At 49.0% G+C, this 13160-nt stretch overlaps 1 protein-coding gene across 1 annotated transcript; it reads left to right on the forward strand.

Annotated features, from left to right (window-relative positions):
• Window positions 1-3688: 3688 nt before the first annotated feature.
• Window positions 3689-8200, forward strand: RMI2 (RecQ mediated genome instability 2). Its single transcript, XM_055340353.1, has 2 exons — window positions 3689-4023; window positions 6701-8200. The coding sequence occupies exons 1-2, from the start codon at window positions 3711-3713 to the stop codon at window positions 6847-6849; spliced, it is 462 nt and encodes a 153-aa protein (XP_055196328.1). The 5' UTR covers window positions 3689-3710; the 3' UTR covers window positions 6850-8200.
• The last annotated feature ends 4960 nt before the right edge of the window (window positions 8201-13160 follow it).

The raw sequence follows: 13160 nt of genomic DNA on the forward strand, positions 1-13160 counted from the left end.
GGCCTGATTATTAAGACACTCAAAAAGGAACTTTTGTTTCACAAGGGGATCAGAACACCTCTTACTAGCTATACAGTCTTGGGGAGGCCACACCACCTCTCCAAGGGTCAGTTTCTTCATCTCCAGAATGAGCTTAAGAAATGCACTTACTGGGGCACCTGGGTGGCTCAGTCCATTAAGCGGCAGACTCTTGATTTTGGCTCAGGTCAGGATCTCAGGGTTGTGAAGTCGAGCCTTGCCTTGGGCTCTGGGCTCAGTGCAGAGCCTGCTTGAGATTGTCTCTCTCCTTCCCCATCTGCCCTGTTCACTTTCTCTGTGTCTAAAACAAATAAAATCTTAAAAAAAAAAAAAAAAGGAACACGCTTACTTCTTAGCACTGTCATGTGGCGTAACTGAGACTCTCCCTATGAAGCACCTGGCATGGTGCTTAGCACTTAGTAAACGCTTAGCTAATGTCAGTTATGGTGATTTTGAAGATGCTACTGCGAGAATATCCTTCCAAAACAAACTCCTTTTCTTAGGGCAGCAGGGTTCAATCTTTTTTCCTGGTAACCAGAAGCATTGTGGCCTGATCTGCCTGAGAACTGTGAATGGGTAGGTTGAATGCGAGGTCATGCCTGGAATTCCCCTCACCTTTGTCCTTAGGTGGCAGGAAACTCCCTGCCAAGGGTCTTTGATCTGGCTAGGAAGCTGGGGCCCAGGAGGCCTGCCCAGAGTGGGGGGTGGTGGTGGTTGTGTTTCAGGCCCAGGGTGAGGGTGGTGGGTAGGGAGGGAGATAATCTTCCACGGAGAGAGGGCTCGCCCGGCAAGTATCAACAGAGCCCCTCGGTCTGCTTCAACGGGAACTTAAGACACCGATTTGGCAATGCCAGGAGCTGGTGATACACCGTAGCCCCTTACTTTTCTGGGGGTTCCAAGGAGCGGCATGTTAGTTAACAACACGAGTCCCCGGAGGCACTAGGAGAAGAGCTTACCGTGTAGAGACTAAGTTCACAGACTGGTTGCTCCTGGGCCAGAGTCACCAACAGACAGCTTTTAATTGTTTGTTCAGAATTGAACATATTGCCAACATTTTTTTAAAATGTGGAGGTTATACACTAGGATGTGTTGAGAAACCATGTCTGGCAACCGTGGGCTCACATTCCTGCATGGCAGCCATGGGCTGAATTTGATCGACCCGTTGACTTGGGACACACGAAAGCCAGTTTTTCACTGCTCTATGAGTGTTACCTGCTTGGCCATAGCTGGCATCTGGGCTTGGGTCGCTGGCAGAGGTGCTGAGGATGACACAGGCTCCAGTGCTTATGGTTCAAGACAGAGTGAAGTGAGTGTTATACATTAGGCAATGCCTCTCAGCCAGGGGTGATTCAGGCCTCCAGGAGACACTGGTGATGTCTGAAGCCATTTCTCATAGCTACAACTATAGGAGGGTGCTACTGGCATCTAGTGGGTAGAGGCCAGAGATGGTGCTTAACATCCTAGAGTGCGCATAGGGCAGCTTCCACAATACAGACTTATCCAGCCTTCAATGTCAAAAGAAGGGCACAAGGGTGACCAAGTGGTTGAGCATCTGCCTTTGCATCAGGGCATGATCCTGGGATCCTGGGATCCAGTTCCACATCGGGCTCCCTGCAGGAAGCCTGCTTCTCCTTCTGCCTATGTTTCTGCCTCTCTCTCTGTGTCTCTCATGAATAAATAAATAAAATCTTTTTAAAAAATGTCAAAAAGAGACCCTGGATTAGGGGTGCCAGCAAATTGATCTGGAAAGGAGGGATTAAATCAAATAATTAGCTCAAGAATGTCTCCCTGAACAGAAGTGGTCTTGGTGGTGGCAGGCACTTGGTGACTGAGCCAGGTTTCAACTGGGAGAGACTGGGGGAATGCATGTCAGACCAAGACCAGCATAAGCAAAGGTGAGGAGGCATCTTTGATGGGGGAGGTGGGCGAGAGTGTAGACAGTGAGATGATGAGTGGTTTAAAAGCATGAAGTTTGGGGTCAGACAACTTGAATTTGAATCCTGGCTCTCCTCCTTGCTGGCCATGTCAGCTAAGGCCTGTTGTTAGCTTGAACCTCCTTTTTGTCATCTGAAAAATGGGGATAAGAAATGAGGTTAGGGGCACCTGGGTGGCTTGGTGGTGGAGTGTCTGCCTTTGGTTCAGGTCATGATCCTGGCTTCCTGGGATTGAGTCCCGCATCGGGCTCCCTTCAAGGAGCCTGCTTCTCCCTCTGCCTGTGTCTCTGCCTCTTTCTCTCTGTGTCCCTCATGAATAAATAAATAAAATCTTAAAAAAAAATAAATGAGGTTATGTGGGTACAGCCTCATTTGTTCCCACTCCTGCATTTGCAGGCTGCATCCCAGTCGTTTTGAAATGCTGGCAGTTTGCTCAATGCTTCCTGCTCCCTCTCTCCTTTCTGGGCTCTCCATGTGGATGGAGTGCTCTTTCCCTACTAGGATGATCAGATTCTAGGTGTAGAGATCATACCATCAGGAGGCTATAAACCAGGCACTGATACGTTCAGGCTTGAGTTTGGAAAGATCATGGAGCTTGAGAGTTGCATGTGCCTCCCTGTATGTATGTAAATTTGAAGGCCAAGAGACTGATGGGAAATTCCCAGGCTCAGACAAGAGGCATAAGAGCCTCTACTCTTACCCCAGCTCCCTTCCCCATCACTTCTCTGGCCTTCACATGCCTAGGGAAGGCCACTGGGGACCCACCACACACGATATCCTTTCTTCTTCTTCTTCTTCTTCTTTTTTTTTTTTTTAATTTTACTTATTTATTTGACAGAGAGAGTGAACACAAGCAGCGGGAGGAGCAGAGGGAGCAGCAGACTCCCTGCTGAGCAGGGAGCCAGAAGTGGGACTCTATCCCAGGACCTTGTGATCATGACCTGAGCTGAAGGCAGACACTTAACCGACTGAGCCACCCAGATGCCCTGAAAATGTCATTAAGTGAAGAAATATAGAAAACATTATTTATATATCAAAAATATGTATGTATATATATTTTAAAATGTGGATGTTAAAATATGGATGTTAATAGCCAAAAGTTAACAGTGGCTATCTCTAAGTGATTTTTACAATTTTGTTCTTTTGTTATTCCAGATTTCCTTTTCTAAATGTGCTACAACGAATGTGTATTTCTTCTGAGAAAAAAAAATATATATTTTTAAGTTTTAAATTATTTTGTCATTAAAATATAATTAACAAAAATAGCAACAACAGGGACAACAGTACCAGCTGTCCCTGTCCCTCATCCCAGCCTTCTTCCCTGGACTCGCTTCTTCATCACTCCCAAGAAGCACAGGCTCATCAAACTACTATTCCTTGCAGTATTGACTAGTATTGATTAACCTCAGAGTAATCCTGCCCTGCAAGGCGACGGAAAGGTGACTACTCTCATTCCCCCCAGGTGACTTGCATGCACATCCTATTTTGAGATGCTTTGAGGCAAGAAATTCTTTACCTCCCGCGTTCATCTACGTATTGTCTTGTAATTCTCTTCGTCCATCCCTCCGCCGCGTGGGAGCCTTTATTTACTTGCTGTACGCATGCGCACTCCTGGGGCTGGAGGAGGGCGGGGACCCCGGGAAGCCCCGCCTCCCGAAGCCGACCATTGCTCCGTTCCGCCAGCGCGCTCCTGATTGGTGGCCACGGACCGGGCCCGGCTGCCTATCAAAGTTGGCGGGAAAGCGGAGGCGGGCCAGCATGGCGGCGGCGCCCGTAGGGGCTGCGGAGTCGGCTCCCGGCGGCGGCGGCCCTGTGGCCGTGCGGCTGCCGCGGTCGCCGCCGCTCAAGGTGCTGGCGGAGCAGCTGCGGCGCGACGCAGAGGGCGGCCCGGGCGCGTGGCGACTGTCGCGGGCGGCGACGGGCCGCGGGCCGCTGGAGCTGGTGACCGTGTGGATGCAGGGCACGGTGGTGACGGCGGGCGGCGGCGAGGCGCGGCTGCGAGACCCGAGCGGGGCCTTCTCGGTGCGCGGCCTGGAGCGGGTGCCGCGCGGGCGGCCCTGCCTCGTCCCAGGTAACGGCAGGACCCGGGCGCTGGGCCGACCCGGGTCGTGGGTGGCCTGGGGGCGGGGCCTGACCGGGGCGGGGCGGGGCCTGGGCGGGGGCGGGGCCTAGTCGGGTCGTGGGCGGCCGGGGGCGGGCCTGAACGGCCCCTCCCCCTCCCCGCGGCCAGGCCCACCTGCTGGGAACCCCGCCCTGCAGGCCCCCGGGATGCTGCGGGATCCAGACACTCCCCTAGTCGGACTCTCCGGTGGAGGGACCTCCAGCGTCAGGATCTGTAACAAGCCTCTTCCCCGCGGGTGATTATTTTTTCACACTCGCCCCTATAAAGTTTTGGAAACCGCGGTTGCCAGGAAGCCTCCGTCCGTCCCTAACGTCTAGACTCGAGGGTGCCTTCCTCCCGGAAGCCCTCCCTGACGTCTAAGAATGGAGAGCTCTCAGAGCTCTCGGGTACCTCTGCCTCCTGGAGCTGCCTTAGGCTGTAGTTCTCAAAGGTTTGCCTCCTAAATCAGCGGTGCTCAAACTTACCCTGAGGGCTTGCTACCACCCAGCGCTCTGGCCTCCACCCTCAGAGCTTCTGTAGGTCTGGGTGAAGCTGTGAATTTGCATTTCTAACCAGCTCCCAGGTATTGCTGATGTAGATGGCTTTGGGGCCACACTCAGAGAACCACTGGGCCAGCCCCCTGAAGGGCCTGGGCTGTGTCTCTTTGACCTCTTCGTATCAGCCTTAGGTGGAATTCCTGAGCCGAGCTGCCTAGAGCACTTTTCTTTTCTTTTTCTTTTTTTTTTTTTTAAGATTTTATTTATTTATAAGAGACACAGAGAGAGGCAGAGACACAGGCAAGGAGAAGCAGGCTCCTTACGGGGAGCTGGATGCGGGACTCATCCCGGGATCCAGGGATCTCAGGATCACCACCTGAGCCCAAGGCAGGCGCCCAACCACTGAGCCACCCAGGTGATCCTTGAAGCCCTTAACCTTTTTGGATCTGTCCTTTGTCAAAAAGGGGCCAATTGTATGGATTCAATACTAAGAATAAAAAAAAAAAATGACCTTAACACAATGCTCGGCTCACGGGGGTTCAAAACACCGGGACTGTTGTTACCAGGCTCCCAGCCCTTCGCGCCCACTGCTTGCTCCACCCCTCTCCCCATCCTTGAGCCTCCTCCCTCTGCCCTCTCTGCTATAGCATTGCTTAAATACAGGGTCAGCAAACCACAGGCTGCTGCCTCTTCAAATGGCCACAAGCTGAAAAGGCTTTTTACATTTTCAAGTGGTTCAAAAAATCAGAAGACGATTTCATGACATGCGAAAAGTGTAAGAGATTCAAGTATCTGGAGGGAGGAACTACATTTGGGGGAAATCACAGTCACCAGCAGGGTAGGGGTGGTTGTGAAGAGGTTGCAGCTGGAGGCAGCCCGACTGGAAGCCCTTGAAGTGGTCCAGACCAGCAGATGAAGGCCTGATGGAAAGGAGGGGGCGTGATGAGGAAGGAGCAAGGAGAGGGTGTGGGTAGAATGAACCCCGCTAGCCAGGTGGTCTGATCTCCAGAAGAGAGAGCTCATGCCAATGAGTTCATCTCTCTAGTTGTCTTTGCCTTCCTGTAAATTTCCTGTTACCTCCCCTGGCTGGGATCTCCTTGGACTTGTTCTTCATTCTTTGGGTCTTCAGTAATTCTTTTTCCGAGGGTTCTGTCTCTACCATCACTTGAGGTCATTCGGGAGGTATTGGCAAGTGTGGTTTTAGAACTAGCCCCTGTCACTCAGGAGCCCCATGTTAATTGCTCAAGTAGAGTCTGGAGGTGGGTTCAGAGAAACCTGATTCCATCGTGCAAGGGGTAGAAATCCAGAGAGGCAGGTGTCAGCTTGCCAGGGAGCTTCCTTCAGCCAAAACCCCCGGGGCCTGCGTACAAACTCAGCCCTGCTGTTAGAAGCAGTGTGATTAAAGCAGCCGTGCAGGGGCATGCCGTGGGGGCTGGCAAAGTGCCTGCCCTTCCTGCTGTGTTTGGGGTTTTTTACACAATTGAGTTTTGTGTGGTTAGGACTGGCCAAGTTTTGCTTTCAAGGAGAGCCACTTCCCCAAGGGAATGGGAAGAGAGTCGCGGTTAATATGTCATTAGATCATCCCAGTGGCGGCCTGCTCTCTCGTTGATTTGCTGGCATGTGCCTGGCTGGTGACAGGGATTGGTCCTGGGTGGTTGGAACAACAGGATGGCATGGCAGGGTATTGTGGCCTGCCCAGCTCTTCTGGCTTCAAGGGAAAGTTGGATTTGCTTTGAGGCTGTCAGGGGATGTCTTTGCAGAAAGAGGATTTGTCCTGCACACAGCCGAGATAAGGGTATGTCGAGCCACATACCCTGTGACATTGGGAAAAAAAGCAGAGATAAGAGAAAAGCTTGGGGCTTTTGCCCCTGCCTTGGAACAGTCTAATTATAACTCATACTCTGATGTGATCTCTTCCATTCCTTAGGCTTGATTTGTTTTGTGCATGATGGCAACTTGCTGCAATTTTATGATTTTCAAACCAGAAGCCAAAGTTAAATGTTGATATCTACTCTCCGCTTTTTATTTATTTATTTGTGGGTCTCTGATTGCTTCTCTGATGAAGTTAAGCTCTCTAAAGGATGGGGGGGGGGGTCTCTGTTTTGTTTTTGTGTCAACATAAACATCACGGTGGGCTTTTCTTCTTCCAGGAAAGTATGTGATGGTGATGGGAGTGGTTCAGGTGTGCAGCCCCGAGCCGTGCCTTCAGGCTGTGAAGATGACAGACCTTTCCGATAACCCTGTCCACGAAAGCATGTGGGAACTAGAAGTGGAAGATTTACACAGGATTATTCCTTAGATGGCACTGGAACCCTTGCTAATAACAACCGAAATCCTGAAGCAATTTAGGTTCTTACACCATGTGGATTTCACAGATGTCATTCTGCATATATTTCTCCACAGTTTCTCCAGGAGCTTTGCTTTTGTTGACCAAGGAGTCTGGAGGTTGGATTTCTAAATGCTGGGACACTCCACTTACCCTTTCCTTGGTGTCCCTTGCTTCGATGACTCTTTGCAGATGAAAAGCAGATGTATGCGTGGGTTTTTTTTTTTTTTCTCTTTTGGTTTATGTGTGTTAATGCTCTTCAAAGCATGTAGACATCTCATGTTGCATTTTCCAACTTTTATAAGTGATGGTACTTTTTTCCATTGCAGCTGCGACCCCCCCCCCCTTTTTTTTTTTGTTTACCATGCAGAAGTTAAATCTCGCTCATCGCCTGTGGTGATTAAACTGTGGGGTTGTGGGCCTGGGAAACAGACTGCGTGAAATGGGAATGACATCATGGCCCGCCTCTTCTCTTCTCCCATCAGCAACTTCCATGTCCAGTTTGCAAGTCACACAGTGTTTTCCTGCTGCGGTACCAGTTTCCCCCCAAGACAGCCCTCTCTGTGCTGCCGGGACCCCTGAGCAGTTAAGGTACATTTCCTGGAGATACCGAGGGTGTTAACGCCTGTTATTCGTCCTCACTTGGAGATGTTGAAACACTTAGGAAATTTCTTGTTGGAACTAAAATCAAGATTTGAGAATGACTTTTAGGCATTAACGGAATTTCTGCCTCATAATTTTTGGTGAGACACTGCAAGGGAGCTACTTCCTGGTATAGAGGCTTCCCCCCCCCCCCATTTTATTGAAATATAATTGACGTACAGCAGTGTTTAAGGGGTGTAGCATAATGATCTTACAGTTCCAACGTTTTCTGGATGGAATGACTTTTTGTTGTAATTATAATTCAGGGTGGGTTTCTGCTCTCTGCTACTTACTCATGCCTTATTTTTCCCAGGATTGTAAATATCAAGGGATTCAGATTATATTCCCACATTGCTGTAGAGTTTTATTGATCCTCTACCACTAATTATTGTATATGCTGTATTTTTTTATTGTATTTTTTATATTGTATATGCTGTATTTTTTAATTATTGATCCTCTACCACTAATTATTGTATATGCTGTATTTTTTTTTTTAAATAGACTATTTGGTGGGCACCTGGCTGACTCAGTAGAGCATGCAACTTTAAATCTCGGGGTCGTGAGTTTGAGCCCCATGTTGGGCATGGAACCTACTTTAAAAAAAATAGACTTTTTTAGAGTAGCTTTAGATTTATAGAAAGCAGAAAGTACAGAATTCCCATCTACCCCATCCCTCAGGTTCTTCTATTATTAATACCTTGCATTGGTGTGGCACATTTATTATAATTAAAGAGCTACATTTTACATTAGGATTTTGCTTTGTGATCCACAGTTCTCTAGGTTTTACAAAGACATAATATCATGTATCCACCATGATAGTGTCATATGGAATCGTATCACCATCCTGAAGATCTTCCGTGCTCTACCTGTTGACCCTTCTGTTCCTCCCTCTCTCAACCCCTGTCAACCACTGATCTTTCTCCTACTGTCTCCATAGTTTGCCTTATCCAGAACGTCCAATAGTTGAAATCACAGTATATAGTATTTTCATACTGGCTTCTTTCACTTAGCAATATGCATCTAAGGTTCCTCTGTGTGTGTGTGTGTGTGTGTGTGTGTGTGTGTGTGTGTTTAAAGATTTTATTTATTTAATCATGAGAGACACAGAGAGAGACAGAAACAGAGACACAGGCAGAGGGAGAAACAGGCTCCAAGCAGGGAGCCCAATGCAGGACTCGATCCTGGGTCTCCAGGATCACACCCCGGGCCGAAGGCGGCGCTAAATCACTGAGCCACCCGGGCTGTCCATGTGTGTGTGTTTAAGATTTTATTTATTCGTTTGAGAAACAGCACGATTGAGGGTGCAGAGGAGAGGGAGAAATAGACACCCGCTAAGCAAGGAACCCCGATGTGGGGCTCAATCCCAGGACTCCGGGATCATGACCCAAGCCAAAGGCAGACCCTTAGCCTCCCAAGCCAACCAGACACCTCCCTGTGTGTGTTTTTGTAACGTGATTGCTCATTTCTTCTTATAGCCGAACAATACTCCATTGTGTAGATGTACGGTAGTTTGTTTATCTATTGAAAGACATTTGTTTGATTCCAATTTTTGCCAGTCATGAATAGAGCTGATACAAACATTCGTGTGCAGGTTTTGTGTGGACACCTGTTCTCAATTCTTTGGAGTAAATGCCTGGGAGCACAACCTGGTGGTCGTATGGAAACCTGTGTTAGCTTTGTGCGACACTGCCAGACGGTCTCAGGCCATCCATGCTGCTATCACAAAATCCCATAGACTGGGGATGAGGGCTTAAAAACCACTGAAAATGGTTCCAGAGTTCTGGAAGCTTTGGGATGTCTGAGATGCCAGTAGATTCAGGGTACCTCTTCCTGTTGATAGGTGGCTGTCCTCACATGATAGAAGGGGTGATGGAGCTCTCTGGGGCCTCTTCTGTGGGCACTAATCCCACCCATGGGGGCTCCACCCTCATGACCTAATCACTCCAAAGGCCCCACCTCCAAATACCATCATGTTGGGGGTTAGATTTCAGTATAGGAATGTGGTGGAGACGACACATGCTCTGTTTAGCACTGTCTTCCAGACTGGCTGCACCGCTTTGCTCTCCCATCAGCCACGTATGAGAGTCCCTGTTATCCTATATGTTCACCAGCATCTGGTGCTGTCAGTGTTTTGGATTTGCTCTTTTTTTTTTTTTTTATTTCTTTTCCTGATAGTTCTATTTTATGTTTTTAAACTTCTAAAAGTAAGGCAAATTAGAAAGCGTACTCTTTTTATTACCAATCTGGGTTTCTGGACTGCTTGAAGCTTGGTGTTGAGCCAGCCTCTGTTTAAAGTTTAGGGATTTTTCAGGCAACGTTGCCGAGCTTTATCAGGAACCTTCTAGTAGGTAGACCTGAACATGAGCCATTCGTTCATGCGTCCTTAAATGTGCTGTGTGGCTGTCAGCCAGTTAACTACATCTCTGTGCTTTAATTTCCTCATCTGCAAAATGCAGATTTTCCTCAGCTCCCAGCACCGATATGAGAAATAAATGAAGATGCACATAAATCACCTGTACATGCGCCTGGCACACGGCAGGCGCCAAGTGATTGTTTCTGGGAGGAAGAGTGAGTTCGTACAGCCACCAGCTGCCTTTAAAAAAATATTTTTTTTTAAGAATAATTTTAGATCTACTGAAAAACTGCAGAGCCGGTACATAGAGTTCCCATATAGCACAGCCAGTCTCCTTTATTGTTAACATCTTACGTTAGTGTGGCATATTTGCTACAATTAATGAACTGACACTGAGATGTTATGATTAAAGTCTATACTTTATTCAGACTTTCTTCATTTTTTCCATAATGTCCTTTTTCTGGTCCAGGATCCCGTCCAGGATCCCGTTATATTTAGTCGTCATGTCTCCTTAGGCTCCTCTTGGCTGGGAACATTGACCAGTTGCTTTGATTATGCAGATATTTAATTCTGACATAGTCCATGGGATCTCGGTTACAGGATCCTCAACCTGAAACATGATTTCAGAGTTGTTACAGGGCTCCCAATGCTAGTCCTCGAGCTGGGTGTATGTGTGGTAGGCGCCTCCAGACCCTGCCTGAAAGTCTGCCCTCCCGAGCTTTCCCCTTCCCGGAAACCCACTTTTCTGCTAGAAAATGGACCCTGGGCTGCAGAGAACCTTTCCCATCTCCTGTGCTGCTTGTCCTCACCTAACTTTGGTAAATAATGCCTGGTTGAAAAATGCTGATGGAGCTTGATAGGGTTGCCTGGGCACTGACCTCCGTTGGAGTGTGGGAGGTGGAATCAGAGGGTGCCTGGTGTTTTTCTGACCATCCCCATAGGCTGCCAGCAGCTCCCAAGGGGCTCTGTGCTGGAAGCATGCCGCCTGGGCGTGTTAGCTGAGCCCTGTGGCTCCCCTGAATATTAATAGCTCTCACCAATTCATAGCATTTCCTCCTTGACATCACTAAATGAAAACGCATCTCGGTTGGGGGTTTTAGGTTTCTGGTGCCAAATCACAGTTGGTTTATCAGCAAGCTCTCCCCACCCCACTTCCCCACCAGACAAGGGCAGGCTGTGTGTGCTCCAGCCGCCCAGCTTCCCTTTTGAAATTGGTTCTTTTCTAAGAACTGAAAATAAGCACCCTAGGCCGTGACTTCACTTTTCTTGGAACTGCTTTACATTAGAAGAAGAAAACACACACACACACACACACACATACACACATACCCTTCATTTAGCTGGTTTTGGATTACTGAGTTCCCTGGTCATTCCTGCTATGTCTTCTTGTAAAGCTGAAGTTTTACCGCAAAATTCTGATGCATCAGGTGAAGTAGGAAGGGGAAGCGGTGACCCCGTGACATGGTCGAGGGTACTGTGCCCTGGCCTGTTCGGGTATGATTTAATACTAGAGGAGAGAAAGAGCTGGGATGGACACACTGTGGGGTCACATTCAGATCCCCCCAGGTCTCAGGTATGACTGCGTGAGCCTGAGAGCTGTCAGGCTGCCAAACAGGCTAGGGCTGGTGTCACTAAACCTCAGGCCACAGTCCAAACTCACCAAACAGCTACCTGTTTGCAAGGAGAAAGAGAAGAAATGCACTTTGAGCCACAATGACCTACATTTTAGCAGGCAAGTGGAGCCCGTGCCTGTTTAGGATAAGGGAGAGAGTGGCTTAGCCACACAGGAGTTCCAGTCCTGGTCCTGCCCTTTCCCATCTGACTTTGGCCTTGGGGGGGTCAGTCTCTGAGCTGGACCCAGTTCTTCCCTCACAGGATGCTCCCCAGTAGGTTCGTGGGAACTGAAGTAGGTGCCCCTTCTCAGTGGGGATCTCTATAGATAGGCACATACGTTGTTCTGAAATCATCTGTTGGTATCTCTGTACCCTTCGGAGAAGGCTTTCCAGTGATGTGATGATTGTGTCTTATCTGTCTCTGCCCCACACAGGGCCTTGCAAAACCTACATGGGTTGTCGGTAAATGTTGGGTAAATGGCTGCTTTTTAGGTAGGAGGACAGAGGAAACCCACAGGGAACAATGCTCTTGAGTTTACACTTGGCACACAACAGTTTTCAAATGAAAGGAGCACTTACAAGCCATGCCTAACTCAAAGCACCCTTTGAATTGAGCACCCTGGGTAATTTATAACCAGCCTGAGGGTGCTTGCTAGAATGTTCGAGAGAACTTTCCGAAGTACAAACAGGGACACCTTGATTAAGAAAAGGCTGGAGGAAAAGCAGAGAGACAGCAGAGCGCACACCCCCCCGCCCCCCCCCCGCAGATTTATGCACTTGGGGCAGAATCTGAAATTACAGCCCTACGGGAATCTGTAAACATCTTTTGATTAAAAAAAAAATGCAAATTCCACCAGGAGTTACAATGCCAGGGACTGCTAGAAGATTTCCCCTATGTTTCTTCATTTTATTGTGTCAATGCCCCTGGGACTATCATCTCCCCAGCACCGCCTCCTGCCCCACCTCTGCAAAGGAATGCAGTCCTTCGTCCACGGGCATCCAGCCAGCAGCCTGTGGCAGAGAGGGGTGTCAGGCCAGCTGAGGTCCCACGTTGTAGGGGAGGTGGGCCAGCACCGTCCGTTTGAGGGGCTGTCCTCGGAGAACCGCCTCCAGCCTACTCTGGAAGCTCCTGGTCTTTCCACTTAGGTGCTAGCTCCCCCTGCTGGCCAGCCCCGGGCACCGCCGCCCTGTGCTTTCCCAGATGGGATGAGATGGGATGAAACGGGCCATGAGAAGCCTCACAGCTGTCCACCCTGGGAGTTTTGCCCATTATGGCCCCTGCCATCTTGGAGGTGGGGGATGAGGGACAGTGTTGAAAGGGTTCTGATGGTCTTGCTTTTTGAAGCCCTGCTCTACTGCCTATTAACTAACGGTGACCTTGGGGGGAGTGGGCTTCACTTCTAAGCCTTATCTCTGTCATCAGTCCAAAAGGGGTGACTTGAGGTCAGAGAGGTGAAGTAGTGTGTCCACATGGCAGTCTTAGCAGGTGCTCAAAAAATGTTCACCTCAATGGCCTGCCTTTCACTGAGCACCTGCTGGGTTCCAGGCTCTGGAGACGCACACAGTGAACAAAAGACACATGGTGGCTTCCAGTGGAGCAGTGTCTTCACATCTCTGACCTCCCTCCTGCTTACAGCTCCAGAAACTTCTGTGATTAAGTCACACTCACCAGGATA

Source organism: Nyctereutes procyonoides, unplaced genomic scaffold, assembly GCF_905146905.1.
Source record: "Nyctereutes procyonoides isolate TBG_1078 unplaced genomic scaffold, NYPRO_anot_genome, whole genome shotgun sequence".
NCBI classification, from domain to species: domain Eukaryota; kingdom Metazoa; phylum Chordata; class Mammalia; order Carnivora; family Canidae; genus Nyctereutes; species Nyctereutes procyonoides.